Source organism: Larus michahellis, chromosome 1, assembly GCF_964199755.1.
Source record: "Larus michahellis chromosome 1, bLarMic1.1, whole genome shotgun sequence".
NCBI lineage: Eukaryota > Metazoa > Chordata > Aves > Charadriiformes > Laridae > Larus > Larus michahellis.
In genome coordinates, this window is record NC_133896.1 from 198,308,729 (window position 1) to 198,336,082 (window position 27,354).

General features: G+C 37.3%; 1 protein-coding gene across 4 annotated transcripts in view; it reads right to left on the minus strand.

The window, feature by feature from the left end:
• B3GLCT (beta 3-glucosyltransferase) overlaps positions 1-27,354 on the minus strand; it is a 64,042-nt gene that overhangs the window by 20,371 nt on the left and 16,317 nt on the right. Inside the window, exons 4-9 of one of the 4 annotated variants that reach the window (XM_074568106.1) lie at positions 24,942-24,966; positions 24,418-24,511; positions 23,665-23,774; positions 8,975-9,051; positions 5,461-5,572; positions 592-728 (exon numbers count right to left, since the gene is read on the minus strand). In XM_074568106.1, coding sequence (XP_074424207.1) covers positions 592-728; positions 5,461-5,572; positions 8,975-9,051; positions 23,665-23,774; positions 24,418-24,511; positions 24,942-24,950 — 539 coding nt within the window. In that variant the 5' untranslated portion in view covers positions 24,951-24,966. The remainder of the gene's footprint in view (positions 1-591; positions 729-5,460; positions 5,573-8,974; positions 9,052-23,664; positions 23,775-24,417; positions 24,512-24,941; positions 24,967-27,354) is intronic. The other 3 variants (XM_074568097.1, XM_074568088.1, XM_074568115.1) reach the window with 3 other exon arrangements.

A 27,354-nucleotide genomic window follows, 5' to 3' on the forward strand; every position in this document is an offset into this window, starting at 1 on the left:
TCTCTACTAATGAATTCTCAAGTGTTTATTTACAATAATTACGCTTGGAATTTGTAGAATAAGGAAGAAACGGAATTTTATCAAAGGAGTATTTTCTGGATAAGTTTATAGTGGTAGCACAAGTCTGTATAGGCATGCCCAGCGCTAGCTGTACATCACTGTGCCTGGCTGAATGTCTTGCTATGCACCTTAGCTCCTCAAACCGAAGTAGACTTAACATGTATCGGCATGGATGCTAATAATACAGGTGGCCGCAGCAAAAGCTCAGTGTAGGCTCTGAAGCCAAACCCACAAGAGGCCAGCCTGCACTGGTTGAGGACATCCCAAGCTGTCTGCCTTCGCTAAGCTGCAATCATTAGCTTCAATTCAAAGACAGCTCAAAATTAATATTTGTCTTTGCATATCTACATGGTCTGCAATAAGACCTTGAACTGTACTGCAGGAACACCTTCATCTTTTATGGTAATCCATATGAAATCATAACTCATTAAAATAATATTGATTAGCATCCAGAAAAATTGTATAAACTACAAATTAAACATTCTTAATTACTATCAATAAACAAGAAGTTATTAAAAATTCAATTCTTACTTGTTAACAAGTGGAATGCTAAGTGCCCAACCAGCAGCAAAATCTGGAAATTTAAAGACTGTAGGATTTTCAGCAAAGGCATAATGGTGAATTATTGTAGATTCTTCATCATATAATGCTTTACCTAAAAACCACTCCTGTAAAGGAATATAGGAAACAATTTTGTTCATCTACAGCATCCTTTTAGTGAAGATGATGACTGCATTCATGCTGAATAAAGCAAACCTGAAAACAAAAACACGGGAAGCGTATTGTTCACAATAATCCAGACAAAAATCGTTCTTGGTAAGAAATGAAACTAAAGGCAGTTTTCCAAATTCAAATACACAATGTATTTTCAAACTGCAGCATATGCCCTGGGTGCTACCTGTTCAAAGAGCACCAAATCCCAGAATCATAGAAGGGCTGAGGTTGGAAAGGCCTCTTGAGATCGTCTAGTCCAATCTCCCTGCTCAGTCTCCAGAGCAGGATGCCCAGGACTCTGTCCAGTCGTGTTTTGAATACACTCCACAACCTCTCTGGGAAACCTGTTCCAGTGTTTGTCCACCCAAACTGGCTAATGACTAGACAAGACACTCAAAAGAATTGTACCGAGGAATTTTATATATATCCATTTTGAATTTCCATCTGTCTAGCCTCTTTTACACTAGGGAACTTAAAAAGCAAACACATTTTAAATGCCTTGATTGTTGAAAGAGTTAAATGAAGACGGTCCCATTTGTAAAGTAAAAAATTAAGTATTATTATTATAGCTTTTAATAACCGTGTTTAAGAATTTACTACTGAGTCTGCTGCATCGGAAAAATAATTACTTAAACACTACTGCTTTAACATTACTGTCAGTTGTCTTAATCTTTCTCTTTGGAATGGATATAAAACAAATATACCCCCAAATTTTTGCAGAATAAGAACTACGATGAAGGGAAAAAAGAATATATATGTGTACATATATAATTTTTTTAAAAAAATATAAACTCCTTTTCAGGCCTACAAGTACAAACAATGAATCAGAATTCTGAATCACCTTAATGATTATGTTAGATCTCTAAAGTGTGAAGTTCTTCACATTATAACAGTAACTCAGGCTTTTCTTTTTCCTGACAATTTACAAGTTCATCATTAAAATAGGTTCAAAGGTAGGGCAACTGTTCTTCCAAAAAAGATTCTCCTTCTCCATTCTCTCTGACATAGCTGATTTTTCCCCTCCTTTAAAGGGGCAGCTATCAGCAACAGTGAAAAATTCCTTCAAGGCATTAGCACAGTTCACACGAGATAAATAAATCATTTACACAAATTCAAGACAAAAGGGAAAATATTCAAGCAAAAGTACTGTAGAAACAGCTGACCAAAAAAACCTAAACCAGTCTAACCCCAAGAGTATCTTGCCTCTCAGTAGGCATCTTTCTAACTTGAAGCAGATGTTGCTATATAGACCAAGCTAAATTTTGTATCTCCCCAGAGTTGATGAGGAGGCATGAGTGAGATTTGGCCAGGGTACGGCAGTCAGCAAACAGCAGCAGAGAGGTCTGCACCCATCAGGAGACACCACCAGCCAAAACCACCTGGCTGAGCCTGGCAGGAGTATGCAAGGGTGGCTGCCCCAGAGGACATTCAGCCTGGCAACCCCCCGGCTTCCAGCCAGGACTCAACCTGGCTGCCCAGAAGGCAATAAAAGGGCAGCCCCGTGCAGCTACTGGGGATGCTTGTCTTGCCACATACACCGAGTCAAAGCTATGGGGTGCTGCCTGCTTCAAGAACCCCACCTCTGCAAGGATGGCCAGGACCCATACAAGCAACCATAAGTCAAAGATACGGGATGCCACCCTGCCAGGAACCCTGACTGTCTGAGGGACTGATGCAAGCGTAACATGGTATGGATGTTCATGTATATGTGAGTGAGGCACTGAGTGCATTTCTCATGAATTCTGAACATTTCTCCCCTCTACTTTGATCAGCTACTCTCAGTAAAACCAAATTGAATACATCTTGTACTTGACTAGTGACTTCTTCAGGCAGCGCAAATGCTGAAAACTTGTTTGCTCCCATAATCCCCATGTGGTGAGGCTGAGAGGTGCTCAAGAATCTGTTGAGGAAACAGAGAAGGTAAGGGGGGAGACTTTTTCCCACCATTTTTTAACCACCCTCATAGGAGTTGCTACCTGGTACCTACTTAGCCTTTGATTTATACCTTCAGTCACAACAGACCCTGTTTTCTCCTTCCTTTATTGGAAGGATTCAATACTGTTCACTGGAAGGATTAAAAAAGAAAAAACATATTAGAAGGTAAAAGAAAATGGGCAAACATACTAATTTTTATGCACAAAAACGATTGGCTTGAAAGAATCAAAAGAATTCTGTAGAAGCATTTGTGCACAACATTTTTTAACTCTTTTAGGGCCTCCATGACTTCAAAACGTTTATAACACAAACACACTATTCTGTTTCAGAAATAGTTAATAGTAGTGTTTTAATATGTCAATACCATCTGCAGACAATTTTTTTCTGGATCTCCACTTTTTTTATGCTACAGAGTGAAAAAAAATCTTTACTTATCCTAACTTTGCGTGCTAATTTTTACAGCAAAACAATCTATGGATTAAAAAAACCCCACAATCTTACTTTCCATTCTCTATAAAACATGGAAAATTAAATCCATACATATACCCTCCTCAGCCTTTCACATAATATTATTTCTGGCACTATTAAGCCACAAATCACAGTGAAGGCATTCCAGGTTACAGCCAATACTCTCCAAGCTTATTTAGTCATAACATTGTTTATTTACTACATCGGTATCTAGGACAAGTCAATCTGTGCAGGCTGGCTTTACAAGATATTAAATTAGTTACACGCAAAGGAACTTATACAGTAACTTTAGGAATGATGGTAATTAAATTGCATATGGGCAAAAATGTGAATTAAAAAAAAGAATGTGATTTACTGCATTACGGATAATTACCATCCACAGGATCGGTTAATATATTGTGCTTCAAAAATGGCAAAAATCACCTACCTTTAGTAAGAGCACTCCAACGTCTTTAGAACAGTTTAAATTAATAGTCGAAGGAATGTGACACAACAAAGCTCAATATCAGATCTCAGGGAGGGCAGAGGTGACTTTACCGAACTTGCTAATCAAGTTGATTCTATCCACTCACTCTTGCATCCACTTACTCACAATCACCAAGACAAGTGGCCAAATTCATCTGTTCAAAACTTGTGTCCGGCGCATGAGACAGATTTCAGCTGTCACATTCTCATTGTGTCTTACTACAACATCTTAACGGGTTCTTCACAATTCTCAAAGACAAACTGTTCTTTAGACAGATCTTTTATACCCTTTAGGTATCAACAGCTACCAAGTCATTGCTGCCCATCAGCTTGGTTTATTCATTCTGGGCATCTCTGGGGCTGTCACTCAACATTACATTCATATCAGTCTCAACAGTTCTGTTACTAATCTCTATATATCCAGACTGAAAAGCTGCAGGTTCATCAACTATTCACATGCCCCCTGTAGACCTTTTATTGTGATTAATGTATACCAGCTTTTTATTATGCAGACTGCTGACATTCCAGAATTAATAATGAATGAGCTCATTCTGGTCTAACTCATCTTAAATTTTGTGACTGATGGACCACTGCTCTATATAAGGAATCAACTGTGGACTGTTACACTAACATGATGATTACTATGTGCAAAAGCAAAACACCTATGATTCTATGATTTTATTTTCCTTTTATAATGCAGGTTAGAACATAATTTGTTTTTGTAATAGAATTTACATGTAATGCAAAGGAGAGATTAGAACTGGCATAAGGGCGGCATCTAGAACAAAATTTTTGTTTCTATTATGAGAACATCAATTAGGAGTGTTTCTGAAACAGAAATAAATGGGTATTCCAAAGGTCTGAATATATTCAGTCAGCCATTTTGAAGATGGAGTATTTAAAAATGTTAAGATCTCTGAATTATTATTATTACTACCATTGTAGGAAAGAATTGTGAGAAAACACGACAAGGCCATGTGCCTGCAAAAGAAGTAAATATACTAAAGTGAGACCTGAATAAGAGTTCAATACTCAGTCAAGGTAACAATAAAAAGGCAAAACATACTTCGCACAGGAGATTTTTGGCTTTTTATTCCAAGCAAAGGACAGACATCAAGCTGAAATTTTTTCTGAACATTAAGAATTCTAAACATTAACAGCTTTCGTGTCAGTCACACAGCCAAATTTACTTTGTTCCTTGGTGACTGAATTTTTCTTCCATTCTGCAAGTCTTTCGGTGTTGTTTCTTTTCCAGCAGGTAAAGAAAACTGTCTTATTACCAAGACAGTTCAGAAACAGAATGCAAATAAAATACCCTACGATATTAGATCAGAGGCAGTTAGTCAAACTAACATCACTCATTCTGTCTCATGATAATCCGAACTGATGACAGACAGGAAAATGGGGAGAGGGGACCACACAGCAGACTATACTAATCTTTTTACTGATGCTACATCATTTCCAGGCTATCCACAGAAGGAATCTTTTTACTGCTCCATTTTAATAGTTCTTCAACACTAGACAGGTGTTCATACACTGCTTCTAATATATTAAATACCTTGCTCACTCTCAGCCTCAGCAACAGAAACTATCCCCCTATTTTAAGCTGTTTGGATACATCTTTTACAATGTTTGGAGCTATAAGCCCTCCAGGCAACGTTACAAAATTAAATTCTGGACTACAGAAACTGTTCCATAATTAGGAATCCTAAAATTCTGTATTTATAATTTTTTACTTAAAACGATTCCACATGCTTCACCTACAAACCCATTCAAGCACATTCAAAGGAAAGTTAAATATCTAAATTTTTATTTCACCTTAGACTTGTCAAATCTTCCAAGTGTTTCTAGCAGCTTTACAACTTGTATTCTTGTATCTTCTTCACAGAAGAAAATCCATGAGGAGTTCCTACCATAGGTAACAGAGAAGCTAACAAAAGAAATTAACATTTTACTAATAAACTGGCTTATGAACAGAACAATAGCTACAACCCACATTCCCCAAATACAAGTACTTTGCAATCAATTACTAATTTACACAGAAATAGAGACTTTTACTACCAACTTAGAATTACATATCAAAGGGCTACAGCAAATGGATAAAGACATTGCCTCTGCTGCTATGTATTTATATAGCACCTGTCATTCCAGAAAGAAAGGAAGAATAGATACACAAAGAATGTCCCTCACAGAAATGCACAGGTACTATAGGTATAACCACCTATGAATTCAGAAGTTACAGACAGCAGTTAAAGTTACCTTCCCCCTCTGTACCTTAACTTTCTTCCAAGGAGCCCCACTGCTGGGCATCTAACACCATTGCAACAATCATGAAAGTGCCTAATGACAGGTTCTCTCACACTGTAACTACACAGATTGAAGGGACTCCCCTGCCTTCCTCAAAGCTAACACTAATCTCAATGCAGGATTCCCGATTCCTTCAGAAAATTCTCATTCCTTATTTCTCTACTCCTCCCAGCTTAATTCTTCTACTACCTAACAAAACAAAACCTTATTAATTCATGACTACTTAATGGAAAAAAAAGCCAATCTTTACTTGTCCAGATTCCTCTGCATAGCTTTTACGTGGATTTAATTGGAGAAGTCATCTGAGAAGAGGGATAAGAAAATTAACACCTATAAACATCACAGATTTCTTCCCCTACAGGGTTGTCTGCTGATAAAATCAGCAATGAAAATAAACATCAGCGATGTAAGTCAGCAAAAATAAGTAAAAAAGGGTAACAGGATCATTTATGTTTCAGGGAACTGTATTTGCCTAAAAAAAAAACCCCAAAAAACGAAACCCCCTCCAAAACTGAACCCACTATCAGAGAAATACTTATGCTAGAACATGCGATACCTGCGTTTGCAGGTCTTTAGATTACATGCTAGTAGCGCTAGATGGTTGCCAGGTGCTAAACTAGTTCAGTCTTTTTAAATCTGGGACGAGCTGTCTTCCTATAAAGCTACCTTTCCTCTGCGTCTTGCAGTGGTATTTGATTATTCACTGCTTTCTGCCTATGACACCTAATCTGCTAAACTGTAATAGCCAGAAGAACTCACCATTCATTCATCCTTTTAGTTCATAAAAGTGTATACTTGTTGCCTACGTAACACTGAAATCTGGGCAACTCTTTGCCATTCAGGCAAATGAACAATCGGCTGGGAAAGACACTTCTAGCTGTTCCTTCTAAAACTTGCTGAACAAGTACAGAAAGGGTATCAGATACCCTCATGTTTTTAAATATATACAGTATTCAATGCCCTGTGAAGACTGAAGGCTTTTCTCTTGCACTTTAGTGCTCAGCTATAACTTTAAGGGAGAAATAACTGGATTTACACAAAAGCAGGCGGGCGAGGGGCAAGGAGAAAAACATTACAATGATCCACACAAAAAGAATTACTGCATCTCGCGAATACAGTGCGTACCAGTTCACAAAAAGGATGATCTGTTCTTCTACCTATTGATGGACAAACAGAATGATTTTCAAGGCTAAGTATTTCAGGCTTGCATAGAGTCTTACGTAGACCTCATAGCACAAAAATTTGGAGTTGAGACTGCACGGAGCCATTGGAGATCCTCAGGTAAGATCCAGTTTCAGGGTAATAGTTTGAAAAAGGTATTTCTTCCCTGCTTAATGAACGTGGTTACTGAGAAGAAATGCATTGGGCCTTCCGGAGACAGTAAGGGTACTGTGTCTTGAGACATCCCTGATGTCTTAGGATTACATCTTCTGAAATGAAGTATTTTGTCCAAGTTAACCTGTGCCCAACAACTAAAAATTAAGAATTGTCATAACATAGAGGTCTACTTAAAAATGCTGACAACCACAGAACTGAGGGAAGCCATTCTTCTGAAAGCAGTTTTCAGATAAGAATGTATCTTCTATTAAAATTCCTAGCATCATCAGCTGCTGCAGAATGGGCTGATCCCTTATCTCCCTTCCTCCTCTTCTGTCCATTGGGAAAACTAAAAAGTACAAGCCTCACATCATGTACATATTTCTAAACTACTCCATGTCTTCATTCTGCCAAAAGTGGTAAGTGAAATAGTAGACACAAGGAACTTCACATTCAATTCTCTTCAAGATGGAAATCCTCTACTTAAAATTCCTCTTCTGATTTCTGAAGAATTTTATTCTGCTTTATCACACAAACTACCATTTGTATTTTTGCTTCTGAGTTTTGCTATCTTGTAAGAGCTGTATCTGTAAACCCTGTCACCAAGACATAAATAATTCAGAAGAGGAACCACAAGGTCATTGAAACAGGAGCTAAGAAGGAAAACCAAAGATGACTGATAGTTGGAACATTATCTTCCAGTTTTTCAATTTACTTTAATTCTCCTTTTGTGTCTTTTCACAGTTTACATATATCTCAAAGATAGCTACTATACAAGCATTCTTTTCATGTTTCTACACATATAGAAAGCAAAGGAAAGCAGAAGAGAGAAAAGCATCCTGTCTTGTTACCAGTCTAATGCAAAAATGTCAAGCCAAAAAAACATCCTTTTGAGTAACTCTAACAAATTATATTAACTAAACTAAGCCTCAAGAGGCTGCAGAGCCTCCGGCATCAGTTTCAAATGCACGTTTTAAGCAAAGGATAGCCTTCAGTACTATGGAGCTTTATGACTTTTTGAAACAGGAATCATTGCTTCCTAAGAGTTTGCAATATACTACTGTGTAAATGCTGCGTGTCTTCCTCGGAGCCATCTGCATAAGCTAAGAAGAAAAGACATTTGAGATTATCTGTCTTCTCTGACCATACTAAGATGAAAACTGGCCATACAAGCTTCTAAAAAGATGTCAAAACATTTATTTTTTCACTGTAGAGGCGTATCACCTCTTAAAAACTCTATAAGCAATAAATGACAGAAACCCCAAAAAGCTATTATTATCTGTTTTAAAAAATGATTTATCCACTTAATTCAGCCAAGTAATCTGATAGGTCAAAAGTTCTGAAATACCTCACACCTTACACTCTGAGAAGTGGGGACCAAATAGGAAAATACACATTTTAAAATGGCATTCCTTTTCACTAGTTTACTTCCTTAATAATTTAGAAACCCACAACAATTTGAAGAAGGTAGTTGCTCAGTTACATTAAATTATTGTTGTTCTTTTATTTAAAATAGCTTTCTCTGATTTAATGAAATGTAACAGAAAATTGCTTTGGAAAACTAAAAAAGACAAGTAAGAAAGTGAAAAGATAAGGTTGCAAGTCTCATTCCAAAACTTCTGCTTCTGAAAAGAGAGGTCTGAGTAATTAATATTTATATGCATTGTTGCAACAAATTCTGAAAACAACTGGCATTCATTACACTTACTCTCTCATTAATGGCAATATTGTCCATGCACCTTCATGTCCATCCATCTGATGAATAAGCAGAACTGTAGGTAATTCCTTTAAGAAAAATAAAAATATTCCCATTAAACTTGAATTATATGCATTTTTTTTCCCCAAATGCCAACTAATCTTAAAAAAATCACTCTGGAATGACTACTTAGCTCTTCATTGTTTTTTACTGGCAAGTAGCCCTGCAGAACAGATAACTTAGGACGGTACAAAACAATGTGACCTGCAATTTAAGGAAAGTGCTTTGTCCAACTCACGATTTCTTAATTCCCTATTAGATATAAAGCTAATACACTTCAAGGGAAATGTTTTGTATAGGTCCCATGTAATTAATTAAGCAACATATCATACTCATTTCTTTACCATATCATAAAATCCCATACTGTAAAGACAGACTTAAAAATAACGTAGGGCATTATACAAAGGCTTCCATTGACAATCATGTTACACAGCACTTATGCGAGATTTACAACACATCTTTGAGTTCAGCTTTGACCTGTCACAGTAACATAACAAAAACCCCATCAATTTATGCAAAAATAAAAATGAAGAGTTAGCACTTTTTTCTTACTGAAAAATCAAAGCAGCTTCCTACAAAGCAAAATCTTCCTATAACTTTCTTTGGTCTTTTATCACTTGAAATCTCTTTGGTGTGGCAGATGCAGAAGTTTAGCAGACAAGCAAGCATTCTGGGGAAGTTCCCAAGAAAACACCCTTTAAACATGGTCCTCTGACAAACCAAACCGCTTAATTTATACACTACCTCATACATATAAAAAGTGGGAGAGAGATATATATCCCATAATATATAGGCAGTATCTTACTCCATTGATTAACTACCTACTCATTTACAAGTACACTTCTCTACTGCAGCATCATTAGGGTGTCAACCAGCTCACAAATCTCTACATCATTTGGGTTAGGTAATTGCACTAGTACCGAAGCAAAAATTTTCCTGACACAAAAGGTTAACCTCCCAAACAACTTATCTAAACTTCCCCACCATCTAAGTATATCCCATTACAACAATTAACCTAATAAAGCACTGGTGGTGTTAGTGCAGTTCAACACAAATGACTTATTACTAGCAGGTAAAGGATCCCCCAGCTACTGGAGAACCTCTGGGGTGCAAGGGTCAGTTACTGGTAGGGTATAGGTCTGCACCAGCTACCTACTGGGCCACCAGTGAAAGACGCACTCGCATGCATAAGTCTGTGCGTGAGGTAAGGGGGAAGCCAGGGAGTCTAGGGGTCAACACTGGCTACCCTGAGTGTCTAAAGCTACTGGAAGGATCCACTGAGTGTGCGCGTGTGCGTGTGCAGGAGTAGGGCTGAGCACTAGCAACTGGAACGGAGCTGCGAGCCACAGAGCCAGCCTCGCATGCTGGCAACTGCGGAGGCTGCAAACATGAGGGCCAGTGACTGCATAGACTGAATGTCAAAGACCAGCGACTGGAAGCATCCATATTGTAGGTATGGATATTTATGTACATATATTCCACAAACAGGCTTTCATCCTGATCAGCCAGAGAGGTGAAATGTGCTCAGGCCACTGGTGCAGTTTGTGTTTGTGACAGTGCTGTGGCTTCTGTCTGTGATCTACATGGATGACCACGTATATCATAGAATAGAATCATACAATCACAGGATGGTTTGGGTTGGAAGGGACCTTAAAGATCATCTAGTTCCAACCCCCCTGCCATGGGCATGGACACCTCCCACTAGACCAGGCTGCCCAAAGCCCCATCCAGCCTGGCCTTGAACACTTCCAGGGATGGGGCATCCACAGCTTCTCTGGGCAACCTGTTCCAGTGCCTCACCACCCTCACAGTAAGGTTTTCCTTCCTAGTACCTAATCTAAATCTCCTCTCTTTCTGTTTAAAATCATTGGCCCTTGTCCTATCGTTACACTCCCTGACAAAGAGTCCCTCCCCAGCTTTCCTGTAGACCCCCCTTTAGGTATTGAAAGGCCTCTCTAAGGTCTCTCCGGAGCCTTCTCTTCTCCAGGCTGAACAACCCCAACTCTCTCAGCCTGTCTTCATAGCAGAGGTGCTCCAGCCCTCGGACCATCTTCGTGGCCTATGTCCATGTACTGCGCGCACACACATACATGCGCCTATTGGGAACACATGCTCAGCCTCGCTACTGGCTGGACCTGGGGAGAGGGAGCTGCAGCAGCCTGGCCTCCCTCAGGCTAGCACATCTGGCAGCTCCTAAGATAAACCACCTTGACCTCTCGAGGGCCTAATTCCTTTCCACTTACACCACACCTATGCCAAACATTTTTGTTTGATGAACGCATGTCAAGAATATAAGCCAATTCCATTAACATAAAATTTACTTTTAAAAACAAAAATAATTTATTGTCTAAGAAAAGCTGTAAGATAAAGCTCATACCGCTTGCTGACTCTGTCAAGTTTACTTCAAATCCTTTTTAAGGGCAGGTAAGCATAGCACGTAGAAATACACAAAACCTCCAAATTTCATCCACTAAAGCAAACGTTTCTACCATTCTAAAGAATAACTGTGTCTCTCAGGAGTGCATTAACCCTATCAAAACATAACAATCTGCTCCTTTTAAAAATGTTTACACTATTGTGAAGGACACAAATTAGAAAGAAAGAATGCCAAGGCTCTGATTTGGATATTCACTTGCATCTAAAACATCTGTAGTTCTGATATATGGTTCTAGTTCTAGCCAGTCTATTAAATGTGTTTCTGGTTAGTTTCAATTTATTGCAAAACCAGAGAAGTCGAGAGGTTTTTAGCGGAAGGGCCAAATCTTAGTAACAGTATGATCAACACCTGGTACTTCAATGAAATGTAACCACTTCATGGTAAAACCATAAAAATGTTTGCGTAGGGGATTGCAGATAGGAAGATAAAAGGGCAAACCTCTGTCTTTATGTTGTTTTTATAAGCACACAAACCCTGCAGTTATGCTAGTATTTGTATGGGGCCATGTGTTTCACGTACAAGAGGAGACAGACAGAGATAAAAGTAATTAATAATAATATATTCAGTGTCTATATCACATTAAAGCCTGAAGTTGTATTCATTTTAGATACAAATAACATTTTCCCATGCAAAAGGTATGAAGTAAATTACATAATATAAGTAGCTGTACCATATGCTCAGGTATCTCCGCTTTAACAAAAAAACCCAACAAGTCTTTCCTTTATACAGATCTTTTTTGAGCTAATCTGATACTTTGCAAGGTATCTTTCCTTTTTGACGTTCTCATAAGCCTGCTCTCTTTCTCTACCCAATGTCCTCTTAAACATGAAAATACGTATCTTGTATATACCTTTCCTTCCACTTATCTCTAACAATGCATCAATTTTGATTTAATAAAGGAGATGCTTAAAAAACACTATGCAGGTAAAATAGCTTCTTCCAAAAAATACAGGAGGATCTCATGCTTTTCCTTTCTCATTTTACGTATTTTCACTCTGAACCCAGTGGAACTGGGCTACCCTATTAATTTTATTTATTCTACTTTCAGTAGAAAGACAGAAAAAAGGCAAAAAGTACCTGATGACAGCTTTGGGGAGCGAAACAGCATGTGCACGATTTAGTTTAAAATCATTGCTCCTTGTCCCATCACAACAGACCCTACTAAAATGTCTGTCCCCATCTTTCTTACAAGCCTCCTTTAATTATTGAAAGGCCACAGTAAGGTTTTAAAAAAACCCATGTTGCTAACAAAGCATAATACCCAAAAAATAGGCATTTTGTCTTTTGCTTCTCAGGAAACCTAAAGTAATAATCTACTATTTTCCATTAGAGAGAATCTCTACTTCTGTTCTACTCAGATTATCAGGTTAACATTTTAAAATCTACTCAGGTTATCATTTTAAAAAAGAACCAAGTTTTCATAATATATTATGAAGGCCATAGCAGTACCCTGACTTCATAAATCAAGAGCAAGATGCTGTGTGTCAGTCTGTCGTCAAATGATCTTACATTAAAGAAAAGACGGAAGCATTTACCCAATCATATGGAGGTAATAACTGCAACTTAAGAAAGTGATTTGAAGTGTTCCTGACTATAACTTCAGATAAGAAAAAAAAAAAAAGGGAAGAGTTAACGTAGAGGAAGTAATTTTATTCCTTTTTCCTACTGTACATTATATTGAAATCCTCAGAACACAACTTAGAAAATACAGATGAATGCATAACCGAAGCACCGACACCTGAGTGCTTGCACGCCAGATCCACCAACTCCTTGCCTGGGAAAACAGCTACAATAAGTATTTGTATCTGAAAGGACTTTTTAGGCAGTCAGTTGGAATCTTAATCATTATGCAATTAACTATTTCATCATCAAAAAGAAAGCTTTCCACTACAATCCTTTTCTGTCTCAAAACCCTATAATTATTGATGTAACTTTTTCATGTGGGAAAGATGCCACCGATTTTGTTATTTTACTGGGTTGCTCTTCAACAACAGTCAGAGTAAATTTCACCATGCATATTACAGTGTTGCCAATTGCTAACACTCTGCCTAGAGCTCTCACAATTAGAAAAATCAGTAAAAGGTCCAGTAACGTTTTTGTGATCCAGAAATAATTCATTTGTGGTCAGTAGTAATTGGCGTTAATTTGGTTTATATTGTGTTCAAGTGACACCACAAGATTTTCCTCAACTACCAGTACAAACAATTGTCCTGCAGCAAACTGAAGAACAGTTATACACAGAATTTATAAGAGTGCCTATGTTTTTCATGATCAGGGGCAGAAAATGCGTCAAAATCAATACAGCTGCCTTCTATCTTGTAGATGAAAACCTGAAGAGATCTTAATTCAGATGACCAGGACATAAGACTCGAGAAGCTACTAAATTAAAAAAAGAAAAAAAAAATTCAAAATATACATCTATCAACAAATGAATTATGCCCCCCAATTAGTCAAAGAACTTAAAATACTTCTAATTTCATCTATTTTAATCTAGACTGGGCTGCATGTTTCAAAGACCAAAACGCGGCCTGGAGTGTTCGATTAGCGCTTGCTCATAGAGTTGTCAAGTACTGACTTTTCAAACTGAACAATATAAAAAAACTAATTTCATTCTTGTAATTACTGAGATGTGAACAACATTCAGAGGTATTGATCCATTTCAAAATTATTATCAGAAATCTTAATACTTAGGGAAAAAAAAAAAAGACACACTTACTAAATAAAGTTTAAACCTAACTGCAAGATTGAGACATAGACCAAAAGCAGCTCCTACGGCTTCCTAACACTGCCTCATATATTCAGTCTAAGTTAGTCCATTTTTGTGCATTTTTTCCCCCTCACCGCATTGTCTTGCATCACAGAGCGCACAAATTGTATTCCTTTGGGATGAAGCTAAACTAGAAGATGTGCTGCAACTGCTAATGGACCTCCAGTTTACAGAACCAAGCCAGAACTAGTCCAAAGAAAAACCCTTTGAAAAGTCACCTAACACCAGCGCCAGCTCCTCAGAAACAACTGCACGGCGCTACGTATTTGCTCCTGCTGCAGCAACTAATGTAGAACAGTCCAAACATTAGTCCAGCTGTTCCAAGTGAGTATGGCACATCTGCTACAGTTTCAGTTAACTGGCATTTAATAAAATAATAATAAAATAATTACATGGATTTTAAGTCAGTCTAAATTTAATTTGAGAAGCAATCTCAATTCTAAAAACTGAGACAAGTATTTGAACGTGCTAATTAAAAAGTGTACCTTTGGAGGAAGAAACTTAATCAATGAAAGAGTTCTCACCAATTTATTCTGCATTTTCTTTTTCCTCCCACAGAATCCCCAGTCTTCCCCCTAGATATCCCCTGTCTTCCTTTTAAGAGCTAATGATCACCAGCATCCCCAAGTAAGTCTCATTTTGTAACAAGACAAAAAACACGTGGAAAAATCTGGAAAAGATTTTATATTTATTATAAAAAATGCTACCAGAGATGCATATAATGATAATAAGAAATTGCACTAAAGTGCCATTTATTTTCTTATCACTTATGTGGATAAAAACCAGGCAGGAATACAGTTTGCAAGAATTATAAGTAAAAGCAATTACACGGAAGACAGACATGAGATACACCAGTACACAGCTATTATTCATGGAAGTAAGTATTAATGGTGAACCACAATAATTATGTTGCCAACTGATCTGAGCTGGATTCTTTCTTTAGAATGGCCGTTAAAGATAGATTTTGCTTTTAAGTAAAAACCTCACTTTACACATTAATATTATCAGCCACAATACTAAAATCCATTCTCAATCAGAACTAGCATACAAAAACACTTCAAACAATGAAGTTAAGCTATTTATGCAGTTCTGCTGGTACTTTTATTATTAGCAAATTGTCCCTTCAAAATCTATAAAGTCTATTCTAATGTTGAATGGTTTGCAAATTCCATGTGTTGTACACACAAATGGAGGATGATTTACTGCTGTCTTCTGCTTTTCTCTCCCTTTAGTTTATGGAAAAAGCATATGCTCACCAACTTTCAACTTCTTACTGCAATATCTACAGAAATTCCTAACCTCACTGAAAGTTTTAAGTATTTCCATTTCTTAGAAGATTTTTATATTCACAGACAAATAAGTCTGAAGCATCTTCCATTAACAGCGAGTTTGAAGCAGTCATTTGGCTACAGAAAAGTTGGAGAGGGACTCTTTATCAGGCAGGGTAGCAACAGGACAAGGGGTAATGGTTTAAAACTGAAAGAGGGGAGATTTAGATTAGATATTAGGAAGAAATTCTTTACTGTCAGGGTGGTGAGACACTGGAACAGGTTGCCCAGGGAAGCCGTGGATGCCCCATCCCTGGAAGTGTTCAAGGCCAGGCTGGATGGGGCTTTGAGCAGCCTGGTCTAGTGGGAGGTGTCCCTGCCCATGGCAGGGGGGTTGGAACTGGATGATCTTTAAGGTCCCTTCCAGCTCTAACCATTCTATGATTCTACCTCCCTAGCTAACAATGTGATACATGGGGCAGCAGATCCCTTCCCCCCAGTAGTCTCTTACCGAGTAAACCTAAAATACATTTTCTAACTTAGGAAGAAGAAAGGAAGAAGAGAATGAACAGGAACAGGAGAACAGAAAGAAGCTTCCACAAGGCACGAAATTTGGTAAATGTATTTCAAATACTAGTATAGATGCTCAGGAGAACTTACAAGAATCGAAGAAAACTGTCAACAAATACTGATTTTGTGGGTTAATTTTCATTTAGTAATTCTAGTCTCATATACTTGAGAGCAGCTAATATGGCACTCTATTCAAAGATGACTGAGCAACTTCACCATAGCCGACAGCAGTCACAGTGGAAGAAGAAACTTTAGATCAATCTCTTATTCATTCTTTACTAATAAAGCTATACCTTAGCAAAATGGTTTCATTCACATCCTATGATGTATGCAGAGATTGCTGCAGAAAAGGTGGAGAAGCACCTTTGCCTAAAGCACTTTAAACTTGCCAATTTCACATATATTTTTGTCCTGACATGAGAAGTCATCTCTGTACAGTGATAGGCACAGTTTTGATGCATACAAAAGCCAATGCAGTTATCAAATATTTGACTGGGAAAAGCAGCTATAAACAGTGTATGACGTGTAAGGCAGGGCTGAGAGAAGCCCATTTGTCACTACTAAAACTGTTAAAAGATCTTATTAGTGCAGTATTATCCAGCTTCTACAAATTCTTTCAAATCTACTGAATATCTATTATGGGAAGATGATCATATTCATCTTCTAGCATTACCATGTAGGTACGTTTTACAGTTTCAATCATGAACTAGTTAACGGGCTAGACCTCAGTTTTGCTGATAATAGAGCCTAGTAATTGTCCAAAGGATTCTGGTACCTTTGCAGAATGAGAAGCAAGGGCATATTGGAAAGTCAGAGATCAAACAATTGAAACAAAAAGCCAAGAGAACAGCCAGAGGAAAGCAGAGATAAAACAGAATTCAGTCAGGTTTGTGAAGTCCTGCAAGATGACCTTGAAGAGAAAAGATTCAAGACAACTCTGAAACACATATTCCAAACTAAATAGGAATTTTGTACGCTTTTCCTGAAACACTTTCAAAAGGCTTGATTTTCAGAACTTGGAAGCACCTCACCCTTCAACAGATCAGAGTTTAGAAGCATTTCAGAATTTGAGCACCCAAATATTGAGGCCCCAAGTTGAGCAGCTGCATTTTAAAATGCAAATCCTGAAAGAAATTAAGCATTTCGAAGACAACTATGTACTCAACAGGAAAGAAAATGACCAAAAAACATGCTGACATCAGACAACATATATAAGCAGAATAAGTAATACAGCAGAAAACAAATGCACATGTTAATATAGATAAGGAAGGGGAAAGATGAACTTCATACACTGAACAGTTAATGCACACACTTGTAAGACAAGATTTTTATACTGCAAGCTCTACCCACACAATAGAAGTGAAGTTTTATGGACAGATTTTGAAGATAGGTATAAATATGAAAGTTTTGGTTGTTGTTACAAAAAGAAGTCAGGCAAAACAGAGGGAAGGGAGGAGAGAAAAAAGGTTGGATAAAAATGAAGGTCCAACTAAACTTTATACAGGAACATGAAAATGAGGGCAGGTCCAAAATACCAAATTAATCCAACTAATTTGTCTTCTTTTAAACAAAACAAAAAAATCAATTTATGCAAGGTGCAAGTACGCAAGTTTAGGAGAGAATTCAACTAGTGTGGCAATATTTAGGTGTTCGTTCTCTAAATGGAAAACATTGACTAAAGGTGGGCAGGGGGAAGAAAAGGACAAAAAACTCCTAAACTTGTTTCTATAATTTTCTATTAATAAACCAGAGATGATGCAGGGCTTTTAGTACTTACCGATACTATCATCTGACTCAAGCAATACAGACAGAAAAAAGCATCACAAGAGCAACACATACTGGGTAATACGATACTCAAAACTTCTGGACAAGGATTTGTGTGGTTTCAGGAGGCCACCGATAAAGGCTGGAACTTCTTCCTCCCTCTCTTTCACTGCAGTACCGTGTTCCCTAATTACTCTCATTTTTTGAGTCTGTGAGGACCCCCCTGCAGGGACTTGACTTCTTTGAGAAAGTAAGAGTGCCAGATGTCCCAGGTACCCCACCAGTGTCTCTGCCCTCACCACAGAGAAGCGCAGGACTTGTCATCTCAGCAAGCTACCTTCACGCAGTCTACTGCCAGTCATATGCCAGATTCATCATTTTGCTGTGGAAAGAGAGTCCCACTGATCAGTCAAAGACTAGAAAGACCTGGGCCAAGTAGAGTGGCGTACAAGATTAATATCACAGATGACACGACAGTATCTTCCCCAACAGCTCTGGTATAGACTGGCATCTAAGCTTTGCTCTACACAGAGGGGAAAAAGGTGGAAAGCTAATGGAGAAGGTATGTCAGAGAGCCTTGTTTTTCATAAATAAAGGGAACAAAAACTGTCCACTGCCTGGCAGGATAAACTCTTACATGTTAAGGAATAAGTATTTTAAGAACTAAGGCGACAAGCACACTTCATGAGGCTGCAGGATTTATTTGACATGAATAAATCCTTGCAGAAGAAAAGCAAGCTGTTGCTAGGAAGGAAACAGACTGCACGCTAATGTTTTAAAAAAAAAAAAAAACAAAAAAGAAGCTACTAAATCTAATAACACTGGGAAATACAGTAATTTAAAGTCACGTATAAAACATTCCTGTTCTAATTAAAAAAATGGGGTTGATCTTGTTATTATGGAAAACCTAGCCATAAGACGAACTGTTGTAGACATGGAGATGGAGGGGCAGGACGGAATGTAGCCCAACACTTCACTTAAATATAATCAGTTAAACCTTGTTAAAACTGCAAGATCCAAAAATGAATCATCTGATTAGTCTCAGCTGGAAGCAGCTTCCATGGCGTGGGAAGCCATTATAGGAGAGAGAGGAGGAAACAGGGTTTTCAGACTAGAATCTAGAATTCAAGCAAGAAATCTGGAAGTTGAAGCAACAGATATATTATGGATTGCCTTTATTTATCATATTAATTTTGAAGGAGCTCCAGCAAATTAAGTCTAAATATACAGATCAGTTTAAACAACTCTGTTGCAGTGAATGAGAAATCCTTCTGCTAGATTTTATAACCACAGCATTATTAACACGCCCGTGAGCTTTACAGTAAGGGTAAAATGCAGAACAGTTCAAACCTACTCCAAGACTCAGAACTGTAGGGAAATTTTAGCTATACAGCTTGTTGTAGATCTGGAAGAGGAACGTATGCCTGTTCATTTGTGGAATATTTCTAACAAGGAATAAAATTAGGCAACTACTACTACAGACCAAGAAAAATCCAGAGAGATTTTCAGTGTTGTTTCCATCACAGCCTGACAGTATTTCAAAGTTTCTTTCAGGTGAGATATAGATGTCAGAATTCATTGTGCGAATAGTATCAAACAACAACAGAGGAATATTTAAGGAGGCTTTTGGACAAGAGAACTTCAGCTGGCTTCACTCCAGATTCCAGATTCCGTCTGGAATCAGATGTGGAAGCAGAGCTAGGAAGAGCTTCCAAAAACATCAATTCACCCACAAAAGGAATGCATGTCCCACTGGCATATTGAGAAGGAAAAAAAAAAAAAAAAAAAAAAAGACAGAGTCTACAAATTCCCTGAAAGTAGTCTCTCACAGATGGCCAAAACATGAGCAGGAACAATTTGGAGACAGATCATTTCAGACAGGAATATGGTGATGGCTTACATTAAAATTAAAGCAAACTAATTACACTTTTACCCCCTCTCTGACACTTTTAACAAAGAAATCTTCCATATTATTGAAATAGTGCAATGCTGCCGTCAATACAGCCCATGCAATTAAAAATAACAGATCTTTAAGGCACATATGCCATACTCAACAACTGACACTTTGGCAACAGATATTGTGGCCATGACTCTAATGACATAATAAAGCTGAGACAGGCACCAAGAGTCTTTTCAACCTTATAGATGCAGCAGCTACAATACTGAGTTACACTCAGTGTGTGTTGGAACCAGAAAAATAGACCCTTCTGTAAGCAGGATCCTGTAACACAACAAAGAGACTGACCTTCTGAGGCACACACAGTGGTATAGGACAGCTGGGCTTCTGATCATTTTTGTTCCTGCTGTGCTTCAGGAAACAGGATTTTGCAAAATTGTTTTAAATAAACAAGAATACAACGATAGGGTGCTCCTAACATTTGTCCCCTATTTTCACGTTAGCCAAACTGGAAATCGAGAGATTGGCAAAGAAACAATATTTAGAAAATTTAATGAAGATGTTAACTAAAGCAAGTATTTACTCAAGCAACATAATATAGAGGTTTTCTATGTATGGTTACATACTTTTGACTGCACTTGTTTCTTTTAAACTGATGTTAATAATCACTACAGTAATAGTCCTCAAACTCACAAAGGAGCAATATTCCCCTTCATATATAGGGATAGTTTAAATCTGTGAAATTTCATTTTTATAAGATGGTACAAAATACAGGATTTTGCTGAAAACAAAGTAAGCCTAAGAGGAAAAATACTGCAAGTTATAGTTGCAACACTTCTATAAAACAGAGGTCATACTTCACATAATCTATTATTCATATAGAAGTATGTGATACTCATTTTCATTTTCCGATACTCCATGGTATCAGTCTTAAGATCTTATTCTTCACCGAAAGGGTTACCAAGCATTGGAACAGGCTGTCCAGGGAAGTGGTTGAGCCACCATCCCCAGACGTATTTAAAAGATGTGTAGATGTGATTAGTGACATGCTTTAGTGGTGGATTTGGCAGTGGTTGGACTTGATGATCTTAAGGGCCTTTTCCAACCTAAATGATTCTATGATTGGTTTGTGGTGGTTTGTTTTTTTTTTTTTAAACTCCATAATGAATACTACTAATTTGCTATATTTCTTCTGGCTAACATACATAGGACACCATTTAATCTCTAGGCTTTTCAGGAAAATAACTTTTTTTGAACATAATGAATTGGCTCAGGGTGTTCAATATCAGAACCCTCACAGGGAGAAAAAAAAAAGAGGGGGAGGGGCATTTACTCTACCAGACCAGCTTTCATACACAGACCTTTGTCTTCAAAACAATGTCACCACTCCAGGCAATTAAATAGCATTAACTGCATCTAAACCAGTATTTCAGACAAAATCTACCATTTTTGAAAAAACATATTTTACCTGGTTTCTAGTCTTAAATGTAATAGCCAAAAGAGTAATTCTGGTTTTCAATTTTTTATGAAGCTAGAAAGGGAACAGTCATTCATGTGAATATTATCATTTCACAGTCTGACAGCTTCCTTATTCTTATCTGTTGTTTTCTTAGGAAAGCGTAGTTTACAGAACTTCTTAAACACAGAAACTGCAGAAAATTAAGAAAACTGCTAAAACCTCTTAAGTTATTTTCTTTGTTGATATGTTCTAGACACTGTTTAATATAAAGTAAGAGTTGTTTAATATAAAGTAAGAGTTTTGATTAATATTCAATAAATTGCTATTAAATGTGCTTTTAAGCATGAACTCAATGACGACATCTACTGGTGACTGGAATCACAGATTAGTTTCACATGAAAACAATGTTTTAAGTACACAGTGAAAGAAAATAAATAGATTACTTGTAAAGATTAATGTAAATTAAATATGAATGTGAGTGATTTAATCCATTTTAAAGCAATGCAGATATTCTGACTTTCTCATTTTAAACCAGCAGAAAATAATAACTAATGAATCCTTATGGACTAAACATCTATCGTTTGGTTCTCTGGCAACAGGCAAGTGAACCTGATGATTCAGTCCTTTGTTTCCATACTGCAGCTGTCCTATAAAACACAAGGATTTAACTTCCTTTGCTTGAAAGTAATAATTGCATTATGTATTCTCTTTAATGAAAAATGTAAACTTCAAATGTTGATGTGCAGAATTTAATCACAGAATGGTAGGGGTTGGAAGGGACCTCTAGAGATCATCTAGTCCAACCCCCCTGCCAGAGCAGGGTCACCTAGAGATCTTCTGTCTCTTCTCAATAATTAGTATTATTGTGTCATGCCTCACAGCGGTCTACAGTGTAATTGTGGGTTGACAAAACAATCAAGACGTGTCAAGTACATGCTTGCTATGCTCATTTTTTTCCTGTACATTGATGGCCTTCCGCTTTTTCCAGATTTCAGATATGACTTTTTTGGTGTGATGTATTTCCATCACTGCTTCCCTAATATGCCATGAATGGTGTTTAACAGGGACCTCTTCATATTGGAAAAGCATCACCATTTCAGTGTTCCCACAAAAGGAAACTCCTTAATTAGACAATAAAGTTTTTTAAAATCCAGTTCACTTTGCTCAAGGCAGAAGTCCTCACAGATACAACTCTGATTACTAAAAAGATTTCACCTCTCCTATAAAACATGCCTGTATTCCTGCCTCACTGAAACTATTTATACTTCCATTTATTGATCTTTTCATCATTCATATTCTGCAACATCAATTACAGAACTCAATTAAAATCCTTGGTTTTAACAACTGAAGCCATAATCCTCTCTGCACATATTGTATCTGCACACTTGCCCCAATCCCAAATAAGACTCTGAAAGAGCAGAACTCTGCAGAACAAAGGCTGTTCACATGACTGATTTCATTAAAGGATTAAAAATTGCACTTAGAATGGATTTAACTACAACAGGTTTGATAAGCTTGGATAAATGAAGCCTAAAACATCCAGGAACCTGATTTAGGCACTCCAAGGCGAAGACATGTAAGACAATTTACAACAAAGAACCGGGAATTGAAAAATAGGTCAAATAACCTCAGAGCAAGGCATTTCATATCGGGGGATGTATGCCTCTTACTTTGTTCTTATTTTCCTTAAAGAGAAAGAAAATAAAGCATTGTTTATGTTTACTTAATGTAAACTTTCAATATAAGCCTCTTAAAAACCTCTTCTCTCTAGGCTAAAGCTTTACAAGTAAAATTTCATATTAGAGTGTTAAGTCAAAATCAGACTCGTACAACATGCAGCTCCCGGGCCAGCAGGGCCCACCAGCAGGTGAGCGGCAGAGTGCTCGGGCTACAATGGGGTGGCAGAGGAACAAGGAGCAGTTAGGGAAGGTACCGCACCAGGGAGGGAACGAATATCGATGTGGGCAAGACAAGTGTGGAAGACTATTGCTGTAGTAAGTAGGAAATCCTGTGTTAGGATTTTAATGTCCATATACACTGCTGCTCTACTGCCACAATGCTACCGTTGTGCAATGAAATTCTGACAAAATCTACATCACAGCATTGGCTCTAAGAAAATAAAGTACTCACCTAAAAATTATTGCTTAAATGATTACGTTTTTCACTTCATAAAGAAAGCATCTGATTTTTTCTTAAAGGGGCACTACAGGTCTTTATTGTTATCATTTTTACATCAAATGCCATCCAAACAAAAACAGTTATTATACAAAATGTAGATAGTTCAAATTAAAATTATTTGGTGATGCATCACGGCATGCAGTCAGTAAACACCCACTGAAACAGTTCTCTTGTAAGCACACAGAAGGCAATTAATAAAAAGAATAAAAAGGATCCAAAAAAGCACGATAGAAAATGATATTTTTAGTAAATGCAGCAAAAAACATACATAACAAGGTGCAATCTATATTATCTAAACATACCTTTCCAAGATCTGCAGCCTGTTTTAAAATCTCTCTTTTTAGATCTTCTGCTCTCTTGGCATGAAAAGAATTACTTTGGCTCTGGATGATAAATACAATTTCTTTTAATTCTGTGAACCAGAAAATAAGAAGATTTAAAGACAAAATAAGTTATTTTTAGTTTTTCTCCAAAGCTACTGAGAACCCAGGTGAGGGGGGAATTTATGACATAGCAAGCTGTTTCTTTAGCTATACAAACATTTCATGAAATAATAAAAAGGCATTATTTAACTGACAAAAACATCCAAATGAGTTCCTTTAAGGATTAACACATAAAAAGTATGACGTGACTAGGAGATCCGCAGCAATGAAGAAACTTATGCCCCCAGTTAACAGTAACCACATTCACGAAGCTCCTTTTTCTGCAATACACCAGCGCTCCTTATTACCAAAGTTAAAAGGTATTAGTCTTAGATCAGCATCTCCCCTCACTGGGCAATGGGTGAACACGAAATGGAAAAGATGCTTCCTCAATAAAGAGTTTAAAACCCTACCCAGAAAGAAACATCAGATGGAGAGAGACAGGAGAGAACAATAAGGTACTACTTTTGTTTGACAGGACAGCACCAACAGCTCAACTGTGTGCTCACAGTGTTTAAAGGCACCACATTCAAGAACTTTCAACAGCAGAGGAGAGTGTGAGAAATTTAAAAGAAAACAATGAAGCAGCTTTGCAAACATTTATTGACAGAAATCAGTGATGAAGGCTGATACCATGGAGAATCTGAAGAAGACAGCCAAGTTTTCTTGATGACAGTAGATAATCTCTCAGCACTTTGAAAGCTAAGCAAAACTGGTAGATATGATCCTGTTCAGAAGCAGAACACAACAGAGGATAAGAAAGTGAAAGGAAGAGGACACAAAATTCTTAACAAGTTTAACCTATGCTGTCTAATCCACCCAAAACCATAAGTAAGTAGCAATGTATAAAACGAGGAGACATAATATTGCAATTTCTGTTTGGTTTGCCAGAAAAAGCTGAACTTTATAGATACAATGCAGGAAGTGTGCAGATGAGGAAATTCATTAAGAGGTACAATTAAGTGACTGACCAATTACTGCCTAAGGAATAAAAAAAGTAATGATGTTCAGTGTTCAAGGAGATAAGTAGACAACTTGTGGGGAGGGTGGGCAGGGATTGAGAACTGCATTTAAATTCTGACAGTCACATCAGGCATAAGATTCTAGTTAATTCAAGGAAGAGACAGCACGGAAAAGGCTGCTGAGTTAATGCTTACAGATGACATCACTCCAAGACAGCACCTAAAAGAAAGAAATAAAAGATAAAGACCCATGGGATCTGTACAGAATGTTAAAAAATGTGCAGAAGGAACAAACTGCACACCAAAAATATTATATAAGTAACAAAAAAGATGGAGTCAAATTTCAGAAAAGCAGAATTTCAAGATCACCATCATTAGCAACACTATGAAAGCTGACAGAGAAGTTAAAGATATCAACACTTTAGGAAAGCTTTCCAAGAAAGGTTACTAGTATTCCATCAAAAACAAACTTTGAATGAGATACAGGAGACGTCAAATTGAGGACAGTCCAGGATGAAAGTTCAGTAGAGAAAATCCAGAGTCACGGCTGACTGAAAGCTGCCAGCTTTTACTACAAGAAACATCTGTGTGAAGACAAACATCCCAAGGACAGAGCACCCTAGAGGAAGGATGTGAAACTTCTGGTTAGGCAGCAGAGTATTTCAACACTTTTAATCTGGAGTTTCACTTCAATATAAATGCAAGTTTTACTTCATCCAATATTTATTTTTAAAATGTATATTATTGCATCGTAGGTCAAGACAACCTAAAAGACACCAGTTTCACATTAAGATCTTGACCTCTAGGTTAAAAATGCTAACTTCACAGATAGTGTAGAATGAGTGAAGAACAGTGGAACAAAGATGGAGAATAAATGTCTAAAGATGGAAAGTAGCAGTCTCAAAGAAAAAGAGAAACTGAGCACTTGAAGAAGGATCACAAGAAAAACAGTGGCAACAAAAAAAGCATTAACCCCAAATATTTTTGCTAAGATTATGAGAAGATTGTCATGTCCAAGACCTGATCATCGATTACATTCCTTTGTTCCTCTGAACAGTTACTTGTTAATTTAGACCTATGACAGCTCAGAGCTGCAGTTAAATGTTTTTCTACTTTTCCACAGATACTCTTTTCTCACAATTTGTTAGCTTATTCACCAAGAAAAACTCTATCTAGCAAGAAATTTACTAGATTTCCTGTGCAAAAATTAAAATTAGTGCAAAAATTAAAATTACATTCAACGGTGCTAGTGAGAGTCAAAGGGCTAAATCTACAAGCATAATACTGAAAACACCCCCAAAGATAAAAAGCAAAAAACTATATTGTTTTATATAATTACTGTTTTATTATCAGTACATTTACAGATATGCACACATCTGAGTTACACTCAGTTTCACTTACGGTATGTTTAACAACAGCTGTGATATCCCACAACAGAATACTTTCTAGGAGTAATCTAATAACTACTTTGGTGTTACTGCTTTAACCCAACGGCAATAGTTTTCTCTCCTATAGACACTTTAAAATAGTTCATCAAAAGAAATATTCAGTGTATTTAAATGTCAAGAGAAAGTATATATAATTTTAAACACCTAAATTGTTTCTCAAGTTGAGAAGTAATCAACCAAACAAGACAAAGAATGGAGTCTTTTGGAAGTTTAATATCCAAAAAAGCTACTGATATACTGTATTTCCCTAAGAAATTTCCATATCTGGAAAATATCTTCAACAATCTCAAATGCCCATTGATTGGAAAGATACTGCAAGTTCACAGAAAACAAATAATTAAAAATTGGGAAACAGGTATGTTGAAACTTCCTGAGTCTTACCACAACCACGTTTCATTGCAAAACAGAATGGAGCCTTAATTAACTTTCAATAAGCCATTAACAGCAATGTGTGTTTTAGCAAGTATACGACGACCCTATGTGACATACATCTCCTTTGGAATTATCACTAAATCACTTCAAAATATGGCAATGGGGAAATACTGCTATTTGGAAGATAAGCATTGCAGTATAATGACTAGGACAAATAAACTACCCGTACCATTTCCTTTTTCTCCCCTCCCCGCCCCCCCCCCCCCCCCCCCAGGTTTATTCATCACAAAAGGCTGTTTTAGTCAAGTCAAACCTACTGGAAAAATTACAACAAACATTTTGGGGGAAAAAAAAAAAAAAAAAGAAAGCAGGTCCTAGAAGAGCATAAGATGATGGTGTTGCCTGCTAGCCTTCCTCTGCTAGCCAGAGGATAAAGCATTCACCCAGGATGCAAGAAACCCAAATTCTCATCTGTAAGGTAGTTTGGACCTGAATGTAGATCTTTGGCATTCCAAGTCAATCTCTTAATTTCCAGGCTGCAAGCATATTCTGAGGTGGGTTTTCCCCCTTTTCTATTTTGTTCTAGAAACAGGTAAGAGTGAAAACGGCTCCTGAGCTTCCCAGTTACCTAACAGACAAAAACTAAACCACTGTTTTAACTGACAAACCAGAGACTCTACTGTGTAGGTCAGAAAACTCAGCTTCCAATTTGGCAATTTGGGTTTAAAAAAAAATCAGGCCACTTGCATATTCTGGAGGCCTTCCCCTCCTTTTACGACAGCTCTAAA